Source organism: Haliotis asinina, chromosome 3 (genome assembly GCF_037392515.1).
Source record: "Haliotis asinina isolate JCU_RB_2024 chromosome 3, JCU_Hal_asi_v2, whole genome shotgun sequence".
NCBI classification, from domain to species: domain Eukaryota; kingdom Metazoa; phylum Mollusca; class Gastropoda; order Lepetellida; family Haliotidae; genus Haliotis; species Haliotis asinina.
This window is the reverse complement of record NC_090282.1, coordinates 31,827,097-31,854,553: the sequence shown is the minus strand read 5'-3', so window position 1 is coordinate 31,854,553 and position 27,457 is coordinate 31,827,097. Positions and strand designations below refer to the sequence as shown.

General features: G+C 40.5%; 2 protein-coding genes across 4 annotated transcripts; both read right to left on the bottom strand.

Moving 5' to 3' along the window:
- Positions 1 to 5,474: 5,474 nt before the first annotated feature.
- LOC137276732 (centromere protein O-like) lies at positions 5,475 to 25,667 on the bottom strand. Of its 3 annotated transcripts, XM_067808369.1 has the most exons (7): positions 25,548 to 25,667; positions 19,563 to 19,732; positions 19,222 to 19,324; positions 17,275 to 17,543; positions 15,988 to 16,159; positions 15,619 to 15,684; positions 5,475 to 6,870 (listed from the first exon to the last, which is right to left on the bottom strand). In XM_067808369.1, the coding sequence occupies exons 1-6, from the start codon at positions 25,552 to 25,554 to the stop codon at positions 15,626 to 15,628; spliced, it is 780 nt and encodes a 259-aa protein (XP_067664470.1). In that variant the 5' UTR covers positions 25,555 to 25,667; the 3' UTR covers positions 5,475 to 6,870; positions 15,619 to 15,625. The 3 variants fall into 3 exon arrangements, with proteins under 3 accessions (XP_067664470.1, XP_067664469.1, XP_067664468.1); XM_067808368.1 differs by lacking the exon at positions 15,619 to 15,684 and having other exon boundaries at positions 25,548 to 25,666; XM_067808367.1 differs by lacking the exons at positions 15,619 to 15,684; positions 25,548 to 25,667 and adding an exon at positions 25,460 to 25,521.
- On the bottom strand, positions 10,338 to 11,666 carry LOC137277217 (probable G-protein coupled receptor B0563.6). Its single transcript, XM_067808888.1, has one exon. It carries the CDS (start codon positions 11,664 to 11,666, stop codon positions 10,338 to 10,340), a length of 1,329 nt encoding a protein of 442 aa, XP_067664989.1.
- Positions 25,668 to 27,457: the final 1,790 nt, after the last annotated feature.

Here is a 27,457-nt window from a genome sequence, read left to right as displayed (position 1 = left end):
ACTTTACATAACAATCTGCATCACCCATACCACTTTACTTAATAGTGTACATCACCCATACTGCTTTACATAACGGTGTGCATCGCCCATACCACTTTACATAACAATCTGCATCACCCATATCACTTTACTTAATAGTGTACATCACCCATACTGCTTTACATCACTGCATCACTTATGCTACTTCACGTAACAGCGTGTACATGTTATATGTTTCAGTTTTCTATAACCGCCTATTGCTCCTTTAGGGGTGGTGGGATAGCCTAGTAGTTAAAACTTTCGCTCGTCACGCTGAAGACTCGGGTTCGATTCCCAACATGGGTACGTACAAGTGAAGCCAGTTCCTAGGGTACCCCAGCGTGATATTGCTCTATTATTGCTAACAGCGGCGTAAAACCAAAGTCGCCCACTCAGATATTACGCCTCTGTGTGGATAGTAGTTTATGGAAAGAGTGCTCTGTGTTGGAAAACGTTTGCCAACCCACAAAACTTTTCATGTCAATAAAACTCTTGATATCAATAAACCTCGACACCAGCTTTCTCTTACGCTGAATGATAGAGCTGTTTGGTGGTGACTCAGCTAGTTTTACATCCGTGTACCCAATTCACTGATGATGGCCACCCGTTCAAGCTGGGACATTTCCCTATAGCTACTTGTCAAGAGCACTAATGGCTACTCTCGGGAAAATTCCAACGTTTCCAAGGACCAAGAAGTGACTCATATGGGAGATGAATGGGCGCTTTCGTTTAAAAACAGCTGCTTAATGATAATACACACTGCCCCCGACCTCGTACCCGGATCTTTGGTTCAGATGGCACATACAGTTATCATATATCACAAACCAACGACTAAATCCAGAACAGCCTTCGGGTTTACCCTGTCCACACTTGGTGTTCATTAATCCACACACAATACATGTCCCGTGACGCAACCTTGTCAGATCAAGATTGATATGTGTTCGATTGCAAATAATTCAAAGGGAAGCAGGACTAGGGTGACCTGACCAAGCAAGTTTGATCATGTTATTTCATGATTCACAAATTAGTGTTGAAGTTTACAAACACCCAGTTACACAATGAGCATGTCTGTGTGGCACAGTGCTATAAATACAGCGTGAACCCATGCCCTTGTGAGACAAGCGACTTGCACATGGCGACAGTCTGTAAATAATCGAGCCGGGACCAGATACTCCAGTGATCAAGACCATGAGTATCGATCTGAGCAACTGGGTACCATGGCATCTATCAACCGAGTCAGAAAGCCTGACCACCCGATCCCGTCAGTCGCCTCTCACGACAAGCATGGGTCACTGAAGATCAATTCTACCCCGGATCTTTGCGGGTATTAGTAGATAGAGGGTCTGTCCTGAATGACAAGCCAAACTCCCTGTTTCCCTCTTTGACGCTCGACATTGGAAAGTGAGTGAGTGGTAGCATGACGAGCGAACAGTAGGCTACCCTGACGCTGACGAGATAACAAAAAGTACTGGTTGGCTTGGATAATACTGTGTCTGAAGTGGATATCAGTTGTCTCAGTGAGCAGATGAAAAACATCCGCATTAACTGAGTGGACACACACAAAGCTACCAACACACAATTAGAACACGTTTCCGGACTGTTATCAAGAGATAGTAGTGCAGACGTCAGACCATGAGCAATCCATAAAATGTTTTTGCCATTTATGAAAAATACACGGGCGAAAAACGGATACTGACATGAATAATTCCTGCACCACGTAACCTCAAAACTGTTTTAACCGAGTCTCAGATCACCGAGCATTACATAACCTTACCCGAATCGTAATGTGAGTGAGTTTGGTTTTACGCCGCACTCAGCAATATTACAGCTATATGGCGGCGGTCTGTAAAGAATCGAGCCTGAACAAGACAATCCAATGATCAACAGCATGAGCATCGATCTGCACAACTGGGAACCGATGACATGTGTCAACCAAGTCAGCGAGCCTGACCACCCGATCCCGTTAGTCGCCTTTCATGGCAAGCATGAGTTGCCGAAGGCCTATTCTACCCCGGACCTCCTCGGGTCGAATCGACGTTGTGACTTTCGTTCAACAGAACTGAAACCCTTGCAGCTAACACCCCACATATACTGACTGCATGTGATTATGGTAGGAATACTGATACTAAGGAATTGAACAGTTGGAATGGGTCACTGTATATAAACCCGTGAAGATGCGAGTTATAGTTGGTCTACACCAACCGATGCTTGTAAGAGACTAAAAGGATCGGGTGGTCAGACTCGCTGACTTGATTGACAAGTCATGGTATCCCAATTTCGAATATTGATGTTCATGTCAGTCACTGGATTGTTTGGTCCAGGTTCGATTATTTACAGACCACGACCATTTAGCTAGAACAATGCTGAAAGCGGAGTAAAACAACAAACCAACCCCGCGCATAATGTGCATGGAAATATGCGCCTTATAAATAATCATAACTAAATGTGTTTAAACGCAAACGAACGCTTCCACCTCTACTGGGTAGGCCCCGTGAAGGTCCCGGGGTAGAATAGGCCTTCAGCAACCCATGCTTGCCATAAAAGGCTCACGCTGACTTGGTTGGCACATGTCATCGGTTCCCAATTGCGCAGATCGATGCTCATGTTGCTGATCACTGGATTGTCTGGTCCAGACTCGATTATTTACAGACCACGCCATAAAGCTGGAATATTGCCGAGTGCGGCGTAAAACTATACTCACTCACTCACACTCACTCTACTGGGTAGCGACCAGTTATCGCCATTCTTAAACAGTTTTTAACGATTTGCTCCATTTTTTCTTAACCTAATGAAATAAAATGTATCTAGATGATGGACCAGCTTCACTGATGTTTTTTGCATGCTTACAGTTGCAAATAGTGTTTCTCCGAGACGCAGTCAACAGGAAGCGCGGTAGTGTAGATTGTGCTTTCCTTACAACTAACAAGACCAGTTATCGCCATTTCTGATTTTTTTGTTATTCATCTAATCTGACATAAACTTGGTAATAAAACTATTGTTTCAAACATATTGAAGAAATTTCATAACTGGAATTTGTTTAAACAAAATTAAAAGACCCAAACTCGCTCTCATTGTGGATGTTGACGGATGCTGATATAAGCTGACGGGAAAACGGAGATGTCACCGTGGGGTTGAACTTATCAAACTTGACATTTCGAGTAGTAGTTTGCAATTTTCGCAATGTTTGTTTTCTCAGGGGAAAACGAAAAGATAAAGGCGAAAATTGACAGTTATATTTTGTCAGTATCGTCTGCATGGTATCTGTCGAGTCCGTAAAACGGAGGTTGAAATTTGGGTCAATTCAAAGTTAAGTGATTAACTGTTGGCATTATGGGTATGTTCAGACAAATTACAATCTGCACTTTTTCTGGACTGAATTGTCAAGTCATAGATTCACAACACAGCCTGGATGATTTTCATTCAGTTCTCATCGTTTATGAAATTTCATGTCAAAACACTAATGGTCACGTGACATCATCCCCTGACGTGTTTGGGTCTCGTCTTCCGAGGGATTCATGTAATGTGTACAACGTTGAATACTCACTGTAATTTTAAGTCTTGTAACCTGTCGTGTGTTTTTTTTCTCTCTATGTGTCAATGTGTTAAATACTACGAAAGTACAAGTAAAGCTGTCTGCGCAAGCGCTACAGCCAGGTGTTGGCAATAACTGGTAGCTAGCCAGTAACGTAAATTTATCTACGCCGACAAATGGAAACAGTCGAAAACCCCCGAACGATACCGATAAACATCTGTCTTAAATCTCACACATCGGACTAAGTAACTCCTTTACTCAAAAAGAGTGTTTGTCCGCACCCGATTACAGGATGACGTGCTGGTTTATCGTTGAGCTATCCATGCAAGTCCGGTACAAATCTCAGCCAGTAGGACGTTGTTCAGGTCCCACTCGGTGACACGAGTACTATGTGTCAATATTCTTATCACCACGTCTTCCGCATTCCTGGAACGCCGTTTAACCAGGTTACAAATGGGTAAAATACAATTTGCGCTGAACTCAACAAATCATGGCGGTATGTTAAGATGATTAGCATAGGAATAAGAACGACCATGACGTGCCATTCAGACAGGTAATTGCATCGCACTCATGCACTAAACGGATAAATTATCTAACATGTTCGATACTTTACAATCATAGGTCCTATAAAATGTATTAGACAACATAAATAATGTGTATTTGCTAATATTCTATCTGACGGTGAGCATTTACAAAACATTGGTCATTATGCACATGACGATATTGATTTCATTCCAACAAATGAACACGTAGTGAAATAAACCGTTTCCCAAGTCGCCCCCTAATGGACCCATTAAAAGAAACGAAATTCTGATTCGAAGTGCTGAGCAACACGCACCTTTGTCAGTGTCCAGCGGAACAGAGTCCCCAATACCCAATTCAAACAGGAACAGGTCAAAATGGCCACACGACAAAATGGCCACACTGACCCTAGTCAAAATGGCCACACAAAAAAGTCAAACTGGCCACAACCCCTAGTCAAAATGTCCACACAAAAAGCCAAAATAGCCACACAGAAAAGTCAAAATGGCCATACATTGTTTTATTAGTTTTTAATGCTCATGGCATTTGTATTATTTGATATCAAACAAAAGAAGTTATATCACACAACAAACTTGATGTTTGTTTTTGAGGTACTTTCCTAATTGATACTTCGATACCTATGTCCAAGAGGTACTCTAGCAATGTTTTCTTATCTGACACTTGGAGATGTTTAATTAAAACATTGCAATGTTTTCTTTTTTAATACTCGGAGATGTTTAATTAATCACTCAATTGAATGCGATGGATGTCATGGGTGGACTCACCGCACTTGTGAAACTGGATTGTCAAGAACTGATTATCTACAGCTTGTGGGAAGTGGGGCTGACTTTCCTTTCACATGCTGCAGATGTTCGACTCAGAAACACAGCTCGAAGTTGGAACATTCTCAGTCACTCTTGGAAGCTCTGTTGCTTTGTACATTTAGACATGTGGCCATTTTGACTAGGACCCATTCAAACATCCGAATTCTAATTACATGCATCAAAAGGGGGCTGTTGTCTCCAGACTGGTAGTAGTGAGGTATGGAAAAAACATCTTCTCTGTTGCCTGCAGGTTCCTACCCTGAGCATGGAGACATGACATTACGCTTAAGGGGTTCCACAGCCACAGCGATTCCCTACATGGGCAAATTTGTGACACACCCAACCCCCGCCCACCACCTCCTACTTCATGTGATAAAACCATAACCACTCATTCACTCACAACCACAGCCTTATTGGTAAATACAACAAAAAGTTGCTGTTCCTCTGATTCAGTGTATAATTTTCAATATGATTTGAGAGAACACAACTGTCATGAATAATAATTATGTGATGGATGCAATTGTCACATGCCAAATCACAATATACCACATAAAGTTATTGACAGAGAACACAGATTGTACACATACACATTTTATTGATCATGTTCAAGACACACATTTGCACAGAGTGATTTTAAGAGAGATTCATTCACATAACATAGCCCCTTCTCGTGAAACTCATTTTGCAAAGTAATACTGAGGTAAAACTAAACAATGACAACTGTAAAATGTTAAACAGATATCTGTTTATTATTTGCTAAATGTGCACGAGAAATTCCCTTAGTCCTATATAACTGGTCATGTCTGCAAAACACCATTGTGTAGTGACTGCTCAAACAAACAAAAAAATACCTCAGGTAAATTGTTGACAAAATTAAAAATATGCAGGACCAAGTTTATTCTTCAAAATTTGCACGTAAATGTGTGTCAGTGTTTGACTATACCTTCAGGATGTTGATGGTTTCACTTGTCATTCCATCACAATCTCTCCAGCAAAGCCAGTCTACAATATAGCTAACGTGCCATGTACAACAGTGTGACAACAGTGTGTTATCATCATATGGTGCAAGAGATGACTGTGTGTGACATCGAGATCCTTGTATCAGTGACCTAGGGGCAGTTCATGATTTCTGGCTAGTGGGATGATGATCATTTGTATGGAGAAGCATGTACAATGTGAAGACCCAGCTAAAATTTATGTACAAAGTGAGACCTCCCCATGATGTACAAAATGAGACCTCCCCATGTTGTACAAAATCAATGACACCCTTTCCCCACCTCAACACATGCATCCCCTTAAATATTTTACATGTACAAAAATGTTCACTCCTCCTAGTACATGTGTACAAAATTATTCACCACCACACCCCCACAACAAAATGGGTGCCCCCCTAAAAATCATCATCATCCCCCTAGCCATAAATTATGAATGATACAGAGTTTAGTTTAGCAATATTCCAGTAACTGCACTGCAGGAACACCAGAAATGGCTTTGCACATCATACCCATGTGGGGAATTGAACCCTGGTTATTGGCTGATGAGTGAACACTTAACCCATAAGCTACCTACCCCACCACCCCTCATGGGTTGCAGCATATGGACTCATCAGTTGGTCTAGGAGTGCTGATAGCCATCTGAGAGAGTATGGTTTGATGCTGTATTTAGCATTATTCCAGCGATGTCATGGTGGTGGAGAGCAGAAATGGGCTTCACACCCATAAATTATGAACTGCTCCTTGCTCTATATTTTCTGTTTGTCCTTAAGGGTTGTTGTTTTCCTGGCTCACAGAACTGTCCTCAAACTCAACACAGGATGATAGTTCTGTCACTGTGAACATTCTGACCCTGGGTCTACTTCAGTTGTTTCCATGACAATGCCAGTGATTTGTTGGAGGGCTGTAATAAGGGGTGTGGTCTTCAGTAGCCCCTCCCACTGTGTCAGCATGCTCTCATCAGGTAGAATGTCTGTTGAATCTGGCAACAAAGATCATGAAAGGAAATTGAATGTTATCTGACTACTCAGGATTAGAAGTGTGTTATCCTGGATTCTGTCCTAGTGAGTGAGTGAGTTGGCTTTTACTCTGCTTTTAATGATATTCCAGTAATATCTAGGGATGAAACTGTACACTTTCACTACAGCATGGTATGCATTGCGGTACAATGCCTTTTGTTCCGTCTGTTTCGGTTCAGTATATGACATATTATCATAATGCAGAAAACTGACAAGAGCCAAACTAAACCTTACATTGTTTAATAACATGGAAAAACTTAACCATAATCTTTGCTATTTTGAATGAACAAAACTGTCATAATATAAATTATATTAAATAAATTAAATAAATTAACACAACACATAAGAACTGGATAGCAAATGGCAAGTGATCATTCGTGCAATCATATGCATTGTTCGTAATAGCATGTGTTCCAGATCTTACACGAGATCACTCATGTTAATGACAGTTTTGCTGAATGATCACATCTGTAAATAACACTTAATTTCAGGTCAAGTCGTCACATTCATGTTGAAACATACTGAGGTGTAATATGATGTTTGTTTTGTTATTTTAGTATGAATGAATTGTTGCTGCTGATTAAGATAACATTCAATGCAATTCCGAGCTTACTTCTGGGAAAAATGGCATTGTCCAGGAATGCATAAACTTGGACTACATGATTCGATTTCTAGACATTTTAGAAAAGGTATAAAAGGGTTTTCAAAATGACAATACAAAAACTGAAAATACCAATTTATTTTATTCCATTATGGTACACCGAACCAAAGGCCTAATAACATAGTATATGGTTTCACCCCTAATAATATCACACCTGGGACACCAGAAATGGGCTTCACAGAATGTGCCTATGTGGGGAGTCAAACCTGGGTGTTCTCATGACGAGTGAACTTTTTAACCTCTAGGCTTCCTCACCACCCGATTCAGTACCCATGGAAAAGCTTAAATCAGTCATTGTATCAAAGTCTCCAAATATATAGCTGGCATGACCACTCGAAGATTGATAGAACAAGATATTATTTGTAAATTGACATGACATGTTGTTTTTTTTCACAGTTTAATTCCCCGAAAGGATTGTCTTATAGATCTCGGTTGATATCCCCATCCCCTAGCCCAACCCAACCACCATCTGCGACACCTCGCTGGTTTTGCTTTTGAGATAACCCCACTCCTACCTGTATCTGTTTCTGTTTATAGTGATAGTGAGACTCCATGGTAGCTACATCCTTAATAGTTACAGTATTAAAGTGCTTTTCTTTTACGTGAGCTATCATTATAATGAAGCTAAGATTAATTTCAAAAATGGGCATTTTAAAGTGTCCTTTGTAAAACAATAACATCACACACTAATTTGCATAAAGCCATAGTCTGTTCCACATAAGTCACTATGCTCATTTCTGCACTGATCTCAGTAAAGTAACTTTTCTACGTTTCCTATCTCCCTAAAATCTGAGATTGTAGATAGGGCAAATATATTTCCACAGTTTCATATAAAACCTACATAAACTGTAGATATTAATGCAAAAAAACCCAAACACTTTTTTTACTATTTCCAAAAATACTTTAGACCACTGCCAGATAGATATACCATGACCTTATTTTCTTGAAGTACCTTGCTGAACATTGAGAATGAGATGTTTAATCCAGGTTTGACCACAGCACGGATATTGTGGATTCTGTTAAACATGAATCACCTGTTTGAGTGAGTTTGTGTAGCATTAACGTCTCGCTGGAACCCTTATCTGAGCACATAGACCTTGAGGTGGAGCTGTTGAGGGAAGTGCTACATGTACAAGTACCTTCACACTCAATCCTCTGACGACAGTTTTATTGCTTCATTGCAAATGTCTGTCAATGACAGATTACACTGACAAGTAAGTAAATGATTGTCATGAAATATTCAAAAACCATAAATTCTAATGAATCAAACTAAATTCAAAATACATAAATTGATTTTATTGTTACTTACTGATGTAGAAATATACCACAACGGACTTATGAATACCATGTCATGTACCTCATATGGTTGCACTATCGTTACAGATATCAGTTAACAGGCATTAATTTTCAGTGCAAGTCCAACCTGTTTTTATCACAGTGAACAAAAATTAAATATAAAGAAAAACACACCTAAAACCTAAAATTTTCAAATCCCCAAATTAAATAGCATAGATGACAGATGGAAGGACTAGTTGATGCATGTTTCCTCCAAGTTTTCAAACCTGGGAATACTGGCACATACAAGGCTTGGTTGTATATGCTGTTCACATCCAAAGTCATCCCGACAACAAATCAGGAATACCTGATATTTACTACCATACTCCACATGTACTGTCCAAGAAAATGTACTGTCCATACCTGGTGATCATCTGTAACTGCCAGGGTTGGTCACACCTTTGCCCCAGAATATACACCTGCAGTCTGCATCTCACTATATATTAGGTCATCCCTTGTTTTCCCAGAATCACCGCATTTGAGGTTTTTGTTTTGTAAGTAAGACCTCTTCCCAGGTTTTACTTTTCCTTAGCAAGATCTCTTCCCTGGTTTTACTTTTCCTTAGTAAGACCTCTTCCCAGGTTTTACTTTTTGTAATTATCTTTAACTCTATATTAACATCAATATTCGACAGATATATGAGTGTTTGAAATCAACTGAAAAATATCATTCTAAATTATGTTCAAAGTGCATAGGTATTCCCTAGCAAGGCTGGAAGTGCAGGTTTCAGATTTGTAAGCAGACAATAGCACACGGCCACCAGGCTGACGAAGGAAGTGGGGTTGAATTATCTTCTTATAGTTACTGTCATTAAATTGATTTTACTTGCGCTTCAGTCAGTGTTATGTACCTTCATTAAATGATCATCTACAATGTAATTACCCATCACTGATGGTATATATGTTAGAGAAAACACTTCTCCTCGGTTTTGGTAGACAATGAAAAACCATTAGGATCGGGAAATACCTACCCCTCCGGTTCTACACTGTCTACCAAAATCTCGGAGGCGTGTTCTCTCCTATACATATAGCCTCTGTACTGTCCTCTACAAATTTTGGCTTTACCTTCAATGCTGTCCTAGGCGTTATCTGTTCATATCAGCATTCACATTCCAACTGTCTATTCTTGAGAAGATGCCACATGTGCCATATTTGAGTTGAAGTTACATGAAGCAGCAGCCACAAAGTTTATATTGAATTATTATCACTCTGTTGTGTATGATGAAAGGCACGTTAATAGCTGAAGCGGATAGATGGTGGTATATGGCAAGATTGTTCATCTCACTTTAAGGTGTGATCTTATATTTGACCCACAAAACATCCTAAAGAAAAAAGATTTTGACACTTTCCACTAACCACTTTTGACACTTTCCACTTATTACTTTAGAAAGTATGTTGTTTGGGTCTTAATGTATATTCGGAAACATTTTGATGATTATTCAAGAGGCTTTGAAGAGGTTTGTTCTGCTTCAGCTGTAGAAGTTCCTGGATCTGACAAAGCAGTCTCTGGACCTGGCTTCTGCAGGCACTCCTCTCTACCAGCATCACTGTATTCTTTCTCACATTCAGACACAGTGTCTACACGTTCTGGATTCAGCCTGAATCTGGCAGAATCAGTTGTGAGAGTCATCCCTGTAGTTAAAGCACTGGAGCCCTGCGTAAACTCTGTGTGATTCCTGGGATGGGAAAATCTCATTCTGGTCACAACAGCTTGCTCAGCAATAATGGCATCCATCACAGGATGAACTCGATTCTGGCAGCAACAACAGCAAATCCTCTTGAACGTCATCCAAAATCTTTTGTTGATGGCACAATATAGAAGGAAATTACACGAGAAGTTTAAGGCTATGAGAACAGTTGTTGTGACCTGAAACTTGGTGTAGACATCCGAACCAAACTGGATACTGTAGCCAATTAGTTGCATTACAGAACTTGGAACCATGGTTATCAAAAACAACACAATTATACCTATAAGCAAGAAGATCATACGTGTCTGTTCGAGGTTAAACTTTTGCTGAGCTATCTGGGTTGGGGTTTGAAGATGCTGCTGAATGTGACGATGTTTCCTGAGGTAGACTATCAGAATAATATTGAATAAGAACAACACAATCATTGGAATAAACTGGAAGAGTACAGCATCAAGCCAGCCATAAAAAATGAAAAATGTCGAGCTTGCGAAATCTGTCTGGACAATGGATCCATTAATGTTGATATGATACATCCAGAAGGTTGGAATATTTTCCACAGCACAAAGGAACCCAATGATAGAAACTGTTATTATGGCTGACTTTGCTTTTTTGACCTCGAAATGGAAATGATTGTTGAAGCAAATCATGAGACAGCGCTCAATGGTGAAGACAACTGTTGTGACCACACTTGCCTTGATAAAAATGTCACCAATAGGAATATAGATATATGCTTCATAAACACTCCAGGAGTGCTCTGCTAAAGAGCACACAGGGCAACGAATCACACAAATTGGCAAAATGAATATCAGACTCAGCATGTCGAAGAAAGCCAATCCTTTCAGGTACACGTAAGCAGCTCCAGAGAATGGTCCCTTGTGAAGGATGAGAATATTCACAATGTTACCAATTATGCCAAAAATACAGATACATGGCACAAGAAAGAGATAGCCAACCACCCCGGCACTGTATTCCATACCGTCAACATTCAATGCCACTGGGTCATTCAGACCAAATCGGCCTGCATGTCCTTTAGTCCCCCTTGATCCAGGGTCCTCCAAAATCTCCAGAAGAACCATCATGATCGCACTGAATCAGACTAAAAACTATTCCAACACGCCTGAAAGCACTTGATACTGAAGCATTATCACACTCCTGAAGTCAAAATGTCACAGCTGTCCTGCCTGATCAACTGTTCTCTGCCCATAGTACACTCCTGTTATGGTAGCCTAGAAAAATCGTAAAAGTCTCCTTGGCCATTTAACAGTCCTTGGAAAGGCTGCATTAATGCTTTATCTGTTTATGATATCCTACACGCCCCAAAGCTGCATAAGTGAAAACACAGAGCAAGCAACAAGTTCCATCTATGGAACAAACTGTGTGTCATTATTGAATCTCACCACTACTACTAAAGATGCATATGTCCTGTTTGACTGTGAGCTATCTCCAGATATTAACCCTTGAAAGTCATGACTCCATATACTCTATGTCATCATCATAATCTAAAAGTAATGGACACTTCACTGTAAAACATGAAACAAAAGTGTCCAAACAGCATTGATGGCATAATCACTAGCATATCATATAAAGTTATATTTTTAGGGAAATTTATTTACTGAAATTGAAGTGCATAATAGTGTAATTTTGGTTTTTCGTGACGTTCCAAATTTTTGTCACTGTTATGGCAAGGAAATTGTTCATGTTAAGCTGCAGTCCTGGAAATATTGATCCTCTTGAATACCAAAGAATATTGATAAAGCTACTGGTCAGAAATGTCAGTGTTAACTAAACCACAATCTGTTCATCAAGTCATCTGATTGACTGGTGGCCACTGTATCTTGAGATCAGATGGTATTGAGTTATATCTTTTCAAACTGTCTGGAAAGTGTTGTCTGCTAAACTGTTCCCAAAGTGAGGCTGCTTGGCCATATTTCATGTTTGAAATTGTACATGGGAACCATAGATTGTAGACTGTCTTGTGTATGTGGTTGTGAAACTGAGAAGAATAAAGAAATGCAATGTCTGTGATGGGTTGGTGATTAGAAAATAACTGTTTCACCGTTGTTTGATAATATCTAGTTTCACCACTGTCAGATAATAACTAGTTTGACCACTGTTAGATAATAACTTTTTTCACCATTGTTTGATGATAACTTTTTTCACCAATGTTAGAAAATAACTAGCTTCACTATAGTTACATAATAACTAGTTTTCATCATTGTTAGATAATAACCACTTTTACCATTGTTAGATAATAAGTTTCACCATTGTTTGTCTTGTTTCGCCAAACTTCTCAAAAGAAATACATCTATAAACATTATTTCCCTTTTAAACTAATTGACAAAATAGCCAAATATGACAGTATTTTTTTTCATTTGAAGCAGTTCATCAATCCAGCAAGTGTAGGGTTAACACAAACTTCTAAGAGTCCATAAAAGAACTTAAATGATTTACAACACCTCTTGCCAGTCCAGAATACACACCACTGATATTGATGTGAAGTGTTTTATAGTGCATCATAATAGCTAGCTGAAAACATCGTTTATGGCATCATAAGACCCAAGCACAGTCTGTATTATCAGAAATCTCCTTCAGTAACCATGGAAACAACAAACACTAAACTTCTAGCAGTGGAAACATACTCAGACAGTTTGTTATTGACGTTGTCCATGTCCCTATTCATCTTAATTTCAAGCGCTCAGTCTGCAAGTACAATAAGTTTGGAGATGTTGGATTGCATAAGCTATTGGCTTTCTACGTAAACATTTTGACAATATAAATAAAAGTTAAAAAAAAATATATATAAAAACTACCTCCTGGCAATCTTTCTTATCAAAATGATACATATAAGTAATGTTGAATTAAAAAAGTTTAAACCAGGTTTTCTTCACCGTTGAAAAGCTACCAGATATGTAAGCCTTTTTTTATGACAGTTTCTTTTAATTGGAATGGGTGCTGCCACCTGCAGTCGACAGGCCCTGAATGAAATCTGCAGGCCCATCTTGTTCAACTTAAACCAATAAAAAAACATAGTCTACACTGGATGAAGTTTCACACTGTTTCTACAAAATCAGTTAGCCAAACCTATGGTGCAGAGAGACATTTAATTTGTTAAAGACCTGTGTTGACATTCCTGTGTGCAAAGTGGTGAAATACCACGAAGTGAAACAAGAATCATCAGAAGATGACATATCCCCCAACCCCAACTTATTTGAAAGGACAAATCATCCGACAGTTACTTAATGTTTTTTTAGACTAAGCTTGAATCATTTGGATGGAAATCATGAAAAATATAAATGCCATGTATCTGTAAACAGCAAAAGGCACCACTTCAAGATCTGTCTCATATATCTGTCAAGATCTGTTGGAAGATATGAAATGGTTTTTAAGTTGTGCTCTGGAAACGAAGCCCATCCCTCCATGGTGAGACAAAGTCAGAATCATAGCCATGGAAAATGGGAAACTGATAAATCACAAAAATCTGCAAATAGCAAAATGCACCATGTTAAGGTTTGCCTTACATATCTGGCAAGTTTTGCTGAAATATATTAAGGAGTTTTTGAGTTGTGCTCCATGAATGAAGCTCATTGATCCCTTTTGAGACTAGGTCCGAATAACTTCCATGGAAAATGGGAAAATGATAAATCACAAAAATGTGTAAATAGCAAAAGGCACCACTTTAGGGTCTCAGTCACATATCCGCCAAGTTTTGCAGAAAGATATTAAGAGGTGTTTTAGTTCTGCTCTGGAACGAAGCCCATCCCTCCAATCTGAGACTAAGTCTGAATCGTTTCCATGGAAACCCAGAAAATGATAAATCACGAAAACCTGTAAATAGCAAAAGGCACCACTGTAAGGTATGCCACACATATCTACCAAGTTTTGCTGACATATATTGGGAAGTTTTTGAGCAGAGCTCTGGAAACGAAACACACCTCTCATGTTTGAGACTATGTCCAAAACATTTCCATGGAAACTGAGAAAATCATCAATCACAGTAAATAGCAAAAGGCACCACTTTAGGTTATGACTGGTATATCTACCAAGTTTTACAGAAAAATATTGAACGGTTTTTGAATTATGCTCCAGAAACGAAGCCTATACCTCCATTTTAGCCTAAGTCCAAAACATTTCTATGAAAACCGAGAAAATATTAAATAAAAAAAACCTGTAAATAGCAAAAGGCACCACTTTGAGGTCTGACTGATATATCTACAAAAATCTGCCAAAAATCTGTAAATAGCAAAATTCAAAACCATAGGCCCAGCTTATTACATCTATCAATTTTGGTCTAAAAATATTGAACGGTTTTTGAGTTATGCTCTGGAAACAAAATGATTATGGAAGAACAGACAGACGGACACACGAGGCGTCAACTATGTCCATCCCCGCATTACAGTTGTGAAAAATGACTATAGGCCAAAAGGGCCTGCAGATATTTGAATTTGCTGGCCCGATTTAGTAACAGCAGGCATTGGAACTCTGAGCTGGTGATTATTTTGAACACTGGGTGCTGCTATTGTATTTTTCCTACATTCAGAACCCACTTGTAATTAAATCAGTAAATTCAGATTTACAGCATGAGATCATGACTTTTTAGAGTGTAGTGGTGCAGCAGTAGCTTAGCTGATATCCTCAAAACTATTGCCATATACATGATATACAAACAAAAAATCATTGTCTTGTCTCAAAGCATGTCAAGATCAATGGTTATCACCACAAAGACCTTACGGTTACGCTGAGACCTTAGTGAGAGTGACGAATATCTTATTCAGCAAGACAGACCTTGGTTTAGTGTCATATATACTAACCTTAAAAACATGCATAAGCATACCTGAAGTCATCAGTACTGGAAGTTAAGTCGTATCTTGGTAGAATAACTGAAGTTCAAATCCACAAAGAGTAACAATCAGATACACTTTAAACACAGTCCCATCAAGACTGTCTCTGTTTCATCTCTCTACAAACACAAGGTTGATTTATACACAACATCCGTACATCCTATGCTCACAGAATCACTGCTTGGCTCACCTTTGTTTCATCTTCTTGAGCAGGTAGGAAACCTCAATGCCCCTTGATGAAAGCCCTTCCTGAAGCCTAATAAGGCTGATCATCATCATAGGTCAAGGTCGCATCAACAAACCCTAAACATACCCAAAACCTACTTGGAGTCTATTAAAGGCTGACCATACAAGTTCACAAACTCAGAGGTCAAAAGGTCAAGGTCATATCAACAAACCCTCACCATAACAGTAAAGTACCTGGACTCTCTATAATGCTGACATACAAGAAACTTACTTGGAGTCGTATAACAATGATCATACATTTTCACTGACCTGCATGGTCAAGAGGTCAAGGTCATTTCAAGAAACCCTCACCATAACAGTAACGGTAACCTACCTGGAGTCTCTATAATGCTGACCTCTGCTTTAGTTGGGTGTACAGACCGAAGGTCTGTGTAGCACAGTGTTATCTTGATGGGTACATCGTCAGATGACTGCAGAGAAATGCTGACATAGTCCACTGGCAAACTGGTCTCAATCTCACTTCTTAGAATTTCAGCCAGTTTAGACTGAAAACAAAATGAAGGTTTTGTTATTACATTATGTAACTGGTAAACCGCAGATAACATTTCTTCCCACAATAAACAACAACATTAAGTTATATACACAATGCCTCATACATATTTCAAGTAAATGACAGAGTCTTTTTACATGAAAATTAATTATTTTAGGCTAAATGAATAAAGGTGAAATGGTTCTCAGGCATTGGTGCATCACTTTTATTTGGAAGCATAACAATTTTTTATTGCCATTTAAAACAAATATATTTTTACTTTGCTGCATCCCGATCATCCATTTCTTCACTATAAGAATGAGTGTCTGTAAGAACAAGTGTGACTGAATCTATAACTCATTAGCACGTGCTAAACTTTCCAAGCTGTATTTCACAGAGAAAAAAATAAAAATGCATTCCTCCCTCGTCACTTTGTTTCCATAATTTTTTTTATAAAAAAAAAGTCCTACAACCCTCATCACTTTTCAAAAAAATGTGTCTGAGAAACATTTCATTTTTCTTATGCAGCCTTATATATGCTTTGAAACACCACAGTAATGAATGGCTCACAAATCAACACTGACAGCATGTCTGTGTATCCAAGGGGTGCAATGGTACGCCATGCCATGGGTTGGTTTGTATCATGGTACACAGCTCTCAGATTGGTTCATTAACATTATAACAATAAAATTCAATAGGATAAAGGTTCTTGTGGAAAGGCACTGTCGGTTTGGTTTAAGTTCCAAGAAGAAATCCTCCTGGAAATGGGACCCAAACGAACATATCTGTACACAATCTCCTTCGTCCAATCAAAATAGCATGAGTTGTTGACAATTTAGCAGAACAGGAATGTCAGAAATGGTGCTATATGAAGATGCTATCTAGAATTAAATTACATGAAACTTTTGTGATGACTTTTGGAAAATAATGTGTGTGAGTAAGATGATATTTTCAGTATGATAATAGAACATAATGTACTTTCAAAGTGAATATACTGCAGAATACCATTTCTGCCCTAGTGTATCCACCTACATATTTTCATTACCTTTTATGTAAAGACATGCTCAATGTTTCAAAAAAGTAAACAAAATGTATGACTTTTCATAAACACAAACAGACTTCTGAACTCACCTCCAACATCTTGACTTGACCACGACGGATAACAAAAGCCTGTAGATACTCCCTGATTCTGTCCACAAAGACCTTGAGCTCTGTCTCCAGATGCACCTCCAGCTGGGACATGGGTATGAAAGCTGGTAGTGTGTGGTGGGACACTTGGTAACCATCTTGTTTCTTGCTGCGGGTAAGCTCTATGTAGTGCTCATCAACATATTCATGGTTGTAACTGGTGTCGAATCGTAACATAAGCTTGTTCTCAGTCTTTTCCTGAACTGAAACACCTGTAGACCAAATATTCACTGTAATCTGCTGATCAATGTGACCACATGTAACTCATACAAAAAGGTTTGATAGCACAATTGTTAATCTACTTCATATGGATGAAGAAATGTGAAATGGGGTTTAGTGCCATGCTTAAATTATTTCAAGCATATAGTGATGTGCATGCATGTTGGAGTCTCTGCTTCTTCTGATGTATGGTGCTAGGTAGCCAAAATATGATGCAGCAGTACAGGTTTAATACATAGGCAGGGTAACAACAAGTATCATAACTTAACATTGCAGTCAGGTATTTGTACCAGCATTCTTCAACTCTATCAACTACACCACTATGTTAACCAGTTGATGGCAGCTCACGAAGGGATTCACAAATCAAAGTATATCTGCATGAGCACGTAAACTGATATGTTCACAAATATGAGTTTGATCAGTGTAACAATCATCAAACTTTGCGAACAAATCATTTCATATATAAACAGTTGCTGCGGTCTTCATGCTTTGGGCTAGAAAAACTTTCATAAGGAAATCAATCACCAGTGCACTGGTGGTACATTCCTGTTCATCCAGCCCCGTGGCTGGACATATTGCTGGATATGTTGCAGGGCATATTGCCAGATATGAAGTTGCAGGGCATATTGCTGGACATGCTGCAGGCCACATTGCTGGATATGACGTTGGCCATTTTAATAGATATGTTGCTGGCTATGACGTTGCTAGCCATATTGCTGGATATGGGGCTGAAAATATTACTGGGCATGTTGCAGAGCATATTGCTGGCTATAAAGTTGCTGGACACATTACTGGACATGTTGCAGGGCATATTGCCAGATGTGAAGTTGCAGGGCATGTTGCTGGCTATAAAGTTGTTGGACACATTACTGGACATGTTGCTGGGCATATTGCCAGATGTGAAGTTGCAGGGCATGTTGCTGGCTATAAAGTTGTTGGACACATTACTGGACATGTTGCTGGGCATATTGCCAGATGTGAAGTTGCAGGGCATATTGCTGGCTATAAAGTTGCTGGACATATTACTGGACATGTTGCAGGGCATATTGCCAGATGTGAAGTTGCAGGGCATGTTGCTGGCTATAAAGTTGCTGGACATATTACTGGACATGTTGCAGGGCATATTGCCAGATGTGAAGTTGCAGGGCATGTTGCTGGCTATAAAGTTGCTGGACATATTACTGGACATGTTGCAGGGCATATTGCCAGATGTGAAGTTGCAGGGCATGTTGCTGGCTATAAAGTTGCTGGACATATTACTGGACATGTTGCAGGGCATATTGCCAGATGTGAAGTTGCAGGGCATGTTGCTGGCTATAAAGTTGCTGGACATATTACTGGACATGTTGCAGGGCATATTGCCAGATGTGAAGTTGCAGGGCATGTTGCTGGCTATAAAGTTGCTGGACATATTACTGGACATGTTGCAGGGCATATTGCCAGATGTGAAGTTGCAGGGCATGTTGCTGGCTATAAAGTTGCTGGACATATTACTGGACATGTTGCAGGGCATATTGCCAGATGTGAAGTTGCAGGGCATGTTGCTGGCTATAAAGTTGCTGGACGCATTACTGGACATGCTGCTGGGCATATTGCCAGATGTGAAGTTGCAGGGCATATTGCTGGCTATAAAGTTGCTGGATATGTTGCTGGGCAAAGGCCTGGGCTCACCTGTCAGCCTGTATAGTTTCTGGATTTCTTGCAGCTGCCGGAGTTTCTTCAGGGCATTCATCAGTTTCTTACCCTCTTTAGTGGCAGCTTCCAGGTCAGGAGGCTGCAATAACAACCATAACAACAACTGTCACAACACCACAAATTGGTGTGCACACGACATCAGACATCTGGATAACATCAAGCAACAATAAATAGTCAGTGCTTGCATTGTAAATGTTACGATCTTATTCAACACTGATGATGAAATCCTTATCTGCTTTTTAAGATGTTTTTGGTGCTGGATTAATTAATTGGAGATATAATTAGTTGACACTGCTATATCACACTACATTCTTCACCTGAGATGTAACCTGGGGCAACTGTGTGCGGAGTTCATTCCGCCGAGCTTGTAAATTGAGTATCTTCTGTTGTAGATGACGTGACTTCCTGTCTGCCAGTTCAACCTCTTTCTGACTTCTCTCAGCTTCCCTTGCACTGGCCTCTAACCTATCCAGATCAAAAAGGGCACCTGAAAACATATTGTTTTACAAAATTTAAATTTATTTATGACAATGAAGTTCTAAGCTGAATTTCCAAAGTAAGCACACATTCAAATACTGGGCACTATAAAGGCCATTTGGTTTTATTTATCAGGTTGGGATTTCACATTTAGCATGTTCAGTGTAGAACAACTGAGTGAGTGAGAATGGTTTTATGACACATTTAGCAATATTCCAGCAATATCATGGTGGGGTATGTAGTGGTATCTATTATTAGCGGTCTGCAATGTCACCAAGGGGCGACAACTGTGGTTGTCTTGACTGGTACGGCAATAAAACATGGCTCCGCTCACAACGGCTCGTTAGTGGTAATTACGGCTAATTACGGCCCTACATCCTGATACAACATGGTGTCAGAACTGGGATCTGGTGAGACAACTTATGGACTCTCAATCAAACTCAAATTTTGAACTTTTTGATCGGTCGTCACTCATTGACAAAGCTGTAACTGTGTGTAGCGTGAAATCGTGCTGACTATCGTCCTCTTGCACAGATTATAAGTTGCCGCGCTCTCTGCACACACGTTCTCGCCGTTGAAGAAAAATCGTCCTGACGCACGGTCCTATAGTGATAAACTCGTATCGGCGAATGTTCAGTGTTCATCATGAATAACTTGAAGCCACCGCCTCCACTGGAATTAATTGGCAATATTTCAGAGAATTTCAAGATATGGAAACAGGAATCTGAACTTTACAAAATTGCAAGCGGACTCGAAAACAAAGATGCAAACGTTATTGCTTCTACATTTCTGCATGAGATCGGCAAGGACGCTAGACAGGTTTATAACACGTTTGAGTTTGCAAACGAAGATGATAGGGGAAAATGTGAGGTATTGATGGAAAAATTTGAACAATATTGTAATCCTAGAAAGAATGTGACATTTGAAAGGTAAGTATTTGGAACCAGAAATCAACAAAGTGGAGAAAAGTTTGACTCTTTCTATACTGACATTCGAAATAAAAGTGCCAGCTGTGAATTTGGAGATCTGAGAGACTCACTAGTTAGGGATAGAATTGTAATTGGAATTCAGAGTGAAGAAACTAGATCAAGACTATTGAGAGAGCAAAATCTCACTCTTGAAATGGCATTAAACATATGTAGAACAGCTGAAGCTACAGAAAGTCAAGTAAAAAGCCTCCAGGATGATAAAGCTGCAAGTGTTGGATATGTCAAGAGAAAAACACCATCTGCTAGAAAACAAAGTCATACCAAACCAAAATTGCCGAGTAGAAGTAAACCTCAAGCACAAAATCAAAAACTTCAAAGGGAAAATTGTCCATATTGTGGTAAGGAAAAACATGACAGGAAGTTTTGTCCAGCTAGACATGTTTCGTGCAACAGTTGCAAGAAACGAGGACACTACGCAAGTGTATGCCAGTCTCAGAAAGGATATGTGCGAGCTATAGATGAGGATGGATATGAGGATGACTATGACTGTGGGCAAGACGATTCACAAGAAACAGTATTTCTTGGCTCTATCAGCAGTGATACTCCAAAACAGAGAAGTCGTCGTTACTTCAACTTGCAAGTTGATGGCAAAACTATCACTCTCAAAGCTGATACAGGGGCAGATGTTAGCTTAATATCTCAGGACATTTTCGACAAAGTGTTCCCAGGTAGACAACTTCAGAGTCCCAAACGAATTCTGAGAGGAATTCAGAACCAGCTGAAAGTAGTCGGGTGCTTCCATGCTACTGTGAAATGGAAAGAGAGAACTGTGAAAGAAACATTTTATGTTTTGACAGAAAGTAGTCACTCACTTCTGAGCTGTGATGCCAGTGAGGACCTCGGATTACTCCAGCTCTGTTCAGCAGTCACAAAGGAGGATATGGTTTCAGAGTTCCCAGGTCTGTTTGTGGGTCTAGGTGAAATGGATGGTGAATATGACATCAAGTTGAAGACTGATGCTCAACCGTATGCTGTCACTACACCGAGACGGGTACCCATACCTCTGCTGCCTAAGGTTAAAGAACAGCTTGAGAAACTGGAGTCACTGGGAGTTATTTCGAAGGTTGATGCTCCAACAGAATGGTGTGCACCTATGGTGGTTGTACCTAAAGCCAATGGAGATGTCAGGATCTGTGTTGATCTGAGAAGATTGAATGAGTCAGTACTCAGAGAGAGACACACCCTCCCTACGGTGGATCATACTCTCGGACAATTGAAGGATGCCAGAGTATTCTCAAAGATTGATGCCAATTCAGGGTTTCACCAGGTGAAATTGACAGAACAGTCCTCTTATCTCACAACTTTTATGACTCCATTTGGACGATACTGTTACAAACGGTTGCCATTTGGAATAACTTCAGCGCCTGAGTATTTCCAAAGACAAGTGTCACGGACATTGGAAGGTCATGAAGGAATTACAGGCATCATGGATGACTTTTTGATCTACGGGATTAATGACACAGAGCATGATGAGCGTGTTAGACAGACACTCTCCTCTCTACAGAAGGCAGGGATTACTTTGAATAAGGACAAGTGTGACTTCGGACAGTCAGAGGTCCAATTCTTAGGACAGACAGTGGGAGAGAAAGGTATCAGAGCAAGTGAGGACAAAGTTTCTGCTGTAAAGAACCTCCCAGAACCTCAAAATGTTCCAGACTTACGCCGGTTCCTTGGAATGGTTAACCAGTTGGGCAAGTTTATCACAAACCTTGCAGAGTTGACCAAGCCACTCAGGGACCTCCTCAGTAAGAAGAACTCCTGGTACTGGGGTGAGCAGCAAAGAGAGGCATTCTCAAAGATCAAATCAGCTGTCAGCAGCAGGGCAGTTCTCGCTATATTCAACCCCAACCTACCAACGAAAGTAACAGCTGATGCCTCATCATACGGGCTAGGAGCAGTCTTGTGTCAACGCCACTCTAGAGACTGGAAACCTGTTGCCTATGCGTCTCGTTCTCTCTCTGACACAGAAACTAGATACGCGCAGATTGAAAAGGAAGCACTGGCTCTCACATGGGCTTGCGAGAGATTCCAGGACTACCTCATTGGTCTTCAGTTCACACTGGAGACTGACCACAAACCCCTAGTTCCACTTCTAGGTCTGAAGGATCTTGATACTTTGCCTCCAAGAGTTCAACGCTTTAGGATGAGGTTGATGAGGTTTGCATACACAATCAACCACGTGCCAGGTCGTGAACTCTACACTGCAGATACACTGTCTCGTGCTCCAGAGAGAGGTTCATCACGTTCTGACCTGGTGGAGGAGGTAGAGGCCTTCGTGAACGCAATCAGTTTTCCCGCCTCAGACAAGAAATTGGATGACATAAGACGTCACCAACATGAAGACGACATCTGTAGACAGATTCTTCAATACTGCATGGAGGGCTGGCCGGAGCGACATCAACTTAAGGGCATTGTGTCACACAATTGGCCTTACAAGGCAGATATCACTGTCTGCAATGATCTAATTCTCTGTGGTGGGAGAATTCTCATACCGGAAACGATGCGCCCCGGAATTCTGGAAGCACTCCATGAAGGACATCAGGGCATCACGAAGACACGAGAAACAGCCAAGCAATGTGTATGGTGGCCGAACCTGAGCAAGCAAATCGGTGAATTTGTCTCTAAGTGTCATGTATGCGTTAAGAAGTTTGACAATCACCCTGAACCTCTGCTGCCATCAGAAATGCCAGAACGCCCATGGATGAAGGTTGCTTCAGACTTGTTTGAACTCAACAAACAACCTTATGTGCTAGTTGTGGACTACTACTCTCGTTTCATCGAAATTGCGAAACTCAACAGCACATCATCGAAAGTGGTGATCAATCATTTGAAAAGTATGTTTGCCCGACATGGGGTTCCTGAAATACTTGTATCGGACAATGGTCCTCAGTATTCTTCATTGGAGTTTGCAGAGTTCAGTAACGAATATGGATTTTGTCACGTCACAAGCAGCCCAGGTCATGCATCTGGAAACGGGGAAGCAGAGCGTGCAGTGAGAACGATCAAAACTCTCTTGAAATCAGCAGACGATCCGTATGCTACACTCCTGAGCTATCGATCAACACCCTTAAGTTGTGGATACAGTCCTGCTGAGTTACTCATGTCCAGACGTCTCCGGACGAAGCTGCCCATCCTACCACAGAAACTCACGTGTAGCCCGCCTGATGAAAAGAAGGTCATGGACCACGAATCATCCCGCCGTGAAGATAGCAGACTACACTTCAACAGACGCCATGCAGCACTACCCCTCCGACCACTGTGTAGGGGAGATGAGACATGGATGAGGGACAGAGGTGAGAAAGGGACTGTAGTCGACAAACTGTCACCTCGTTCCTACACGGTGCAGACAGACTCAGGAATGTACCGTCGCAACAGGAAAGACTTGAACTTCCTTCCTAAACAGGAGGTGGTGAAGTCTGAGATGTCCAGCACTCCAGAGACCAGCGCACCAGCTCCAGCGCCTACTGGTGTGTACCACACACGATCTGGCAGGCCATCCAAACCACCTGTCAGATTTGATGACCAGTACCAGTGATGGACACTATTGATCCAGTGTTGAATTTAAAGTGTTAATGAACGTTATAGTTTAAAGTTAATAGTAAGTTTTATCATCTCTGCTTTGGACTGTAATGGTAATGGTAATTATATAATTTACCTTCTCATTTCCAAGTTTGGTTTTTCGTTTAAGTTAATGAGTGAGCATCATTTCCATCCCAAAGGGAGATGTAGTGGTATCTATTATTAGCGGTCTGCAATGTCACCAAGGGGCGACAACTGTGGTTGTCTTGACTGGTACGGCAATAAAACATGGCTCCGCTCACAACGGCTCGTTAGTGGTAATTACGGCTAATTACGGCCCTACATCCTGATACAACAGGGTACACCAGAAATCATCCTCGATATCTCCAAGGTATACGCTGGATGCATTCACAGTAATCTATTACCTCCCTTGACTGGCTTTTTATCCAAACAGGTGTCTACCCTGGGAAATTGAGAGTACCAATCACAACTCACTTTCGCTTTTTAAATAATCTAACTGATTAAACTTGGCAACACAAATGATGCAGGGGTACTCTGAAAGGGGTAGAAGGAGTTCTTGCATATTTTGTAAAAGTTTTGGACTTGTATGATTTCCCCCCAAAATCTCAACTGCACTGCGAACAAACCTTCGCAGCTGAAACTGCTATCTTCTTTGCTGACATCAGCAAACTTGGTTGCTTAGCTGATGTTCTACTGTGAGAATGCAGAGCAAGCAAAGCGAGGTAATAAAATTATCAGTCAGAGCCGTAGATGCATCAGAACGTACACCCTGGAGATATGGAGGATGACAAGAAATGGACTTCACACATCCTACCCATGTGGTGAATCGAACCTGGGTCTTCGGTGCGATGAGTGGGCGTTTTAACCACTAGGCTACCAAATCACTTGACAAGCAGACACTTTAACCATATGCTACCCCACCACCCCAAATGTAGTACAGCAGTATTGTGGGGACAAACAAAATACATTACTTGACTTGATTTCACTATGTTGATGATGGGGTCGGTTCAGTTCATCAGCTGATGGGGTCGGCATGGGCAATTAAGATGGGTAAGCCACGTATGTTTCTGCATACGGAAATGTACCCTAGGACAATTCTATTCCGCACAGAGATGTGCTCTTATCAGAACTGTCATAGTGTTGTATTTTGATTGTGTCCTATAAATAAACGATCGTAAGGAATATTTTATGTGTACAGTGCCACTCACAATGAGCTGAACAGGAAGAACCACATACGGTTTTGGATTTGCGTCGACGTGCAGTCATCAGGCATGTGTATCAACTAAGAATAATTACCAGACATCTTTACTTGACTGTGTGGTCCTTTTTTTCAAAGCAACGCGCCAGAAACGTACTCCGGTGTCATCGGTCTGCCTAAAACCCGGGCAATTGTAAGCCGTACTAAAGGGTAATACTAAAGATGGACAGCAGAATATTAAAACGAAAACTGCACATCTGGGTAGATAAGTGACGCTGTCAGTAACACATGGACATTGCTGTTAGTGATCCCTAAGTGTTTTATCAATCAAGTGATGATACTGATATATGCGCAGTATATTCTGACAATCGTCAGACGAGTATGAAACACAGCACGTAATTGATAACAGGCACTGCAGTAGCACCTAAGTGGTTGAGGCACGATAGAAATAAAGTAGTCTCAAGACAACTAATACCACAAGTCATATAGCCGAAATATAGGAAGGATTAAAAAGTCAACAGAGGATGGAATATTAGTTTGATTAAGCCTTTCGCTTGATTAAGTCATCGGTAGCTGATGGTATGATGTACCATTTACTCCGCTGACCAAAGGTTAGTGGCGGCAGATTTCCATGGCTTTTCGGGAAGGCGTTTAGTTGAGTGCCGAGGACATAAACATGTGATGGCTAAGTCATTTTCGCTAGTGGTCCAAGAGAGTTCATTTACTGTCTGCCTTGGCTGTTGAAGCTTTATGTTCTTTAACGCGGGTATCTACCCTTGCATTTGTAAAACCTCCCGCTTTGTTGGCCACAAAGCTTCGATCAACTTCAAGACTGCCGATCAAACAGTCGGACAGATACTTGGTTTTCTCGGTCCCCAACACATGGGTATCATCAGGCGGCGGTTGGTGTCACCGATGTAGGAGACGAGGAGAGGGGAGTGGTCTTCCAGCGAACTCTTTGTGTGAACTGTACATAATGCAAGACAGGGTCAAATCGCACAGAACATGATGTTCTTCTGTTAGATGGCATATATAGTCGTTGTGATAAATGGTATATAAATATCCCTGAAGCTGGTTTAAGCATACGTGCATTTTCATATTTCGAAGAAATCTGGATGGGTAAAGAAGCAAAGCAAATACTTCCCCAGGTAAAAGGTTGACACAACTGGTTAGTACATGTAAACTAGATGGTGCTAAACATAATATTCAGTTGCACAAAAGGAATATATAAAGTCAGTATGTTGGAGGTAGTAGTGTCTGAGGGAAATTGCGAAAACACAGTTTAAAATTCATTAAATCTTTTGCTTTTAACGAAAAAAGTCCATGAATCTTAGCTGAGTGACTGCATGGAATCATCGATAGTGTACCATGTAATTGTTAGGCTGTATTAGTACTAGAAGTGCTGTTAGTATTCGTGGAAGCACTATGAGCAGAGACAGTCCCTTTCTTTGATGTCAGCTAATTTCACAATAATGTTAGGAAGGATTAGAAATATGCGAGCAGTGTGTGTTATGTGAAATTTATGTAACGCCAGTTTATTGTTTAAGTAAAGTTGGGTAAAAGTACTAGTATATAAAAAAGTGAGAATAACGACGACCTGATAATGTATAGATGACGTGATGCCATGACTGGGTTTTTGAGGTTTGAAGAGCTGACCTAATAAGACTTAGTCTTTGTTGGTTGTTTCATGCTTAATGCTGGGAGTAACGGGACGTCCATTTTCAATGAGATTGTGGATTGATCGAATGACGTAATTCAGGATGGGATATTATTCAAAGACGTAGTCTCCGCCCTTGTAATTCAAGTAAAGGGAGAAACGGAATACTAGTATTTGGGTGATGATTTACCTTCATTCAAGGGAGACAAACCCATCATGATGAATTATCATGCATCGGATCCAGGAATGTCTTCATCGGGGACACCGCCTGTCGGGTCATAACGTATATTGTTGAAATACCTTTTATTTGTGATGGAATTTTTAACGTCGGATCGGAATTATTTCAGGTAT

Excerpts from the sequence above, each read along its gene's own strand:
- LOC137277217 (XM_067808888.1), bottom strand. The coding sequence starts at position 11,666 with ATGGTTCTTCTGGAGATTTTGGAGGACCCTGGATCAAGGGGGACTAAA.
- LOC137276732 (XM_067808367.1), bottom strand. The coding sequence starts at position 25,517 with ATGACTGCACGTCGACGCAAATCCAAAACCGTATGTGGTTCTTCCTGT. Across the intron at positions 19,325-19,562 it reads TGCCCCAGGTTACATCTCAG|CCTCCTGACCTGGAAGCTGC; the intron begins GTGAAGAATGTA and ends TTGTTATTGCAG. Across the intron at positions 6,871-15,987 it reads CAGCATTATAGAGACTCCAG|ATTCAACAGACATTCTACCT; the intron begins GTAGGTTACCGT and ends CTTTGTTGCCAG.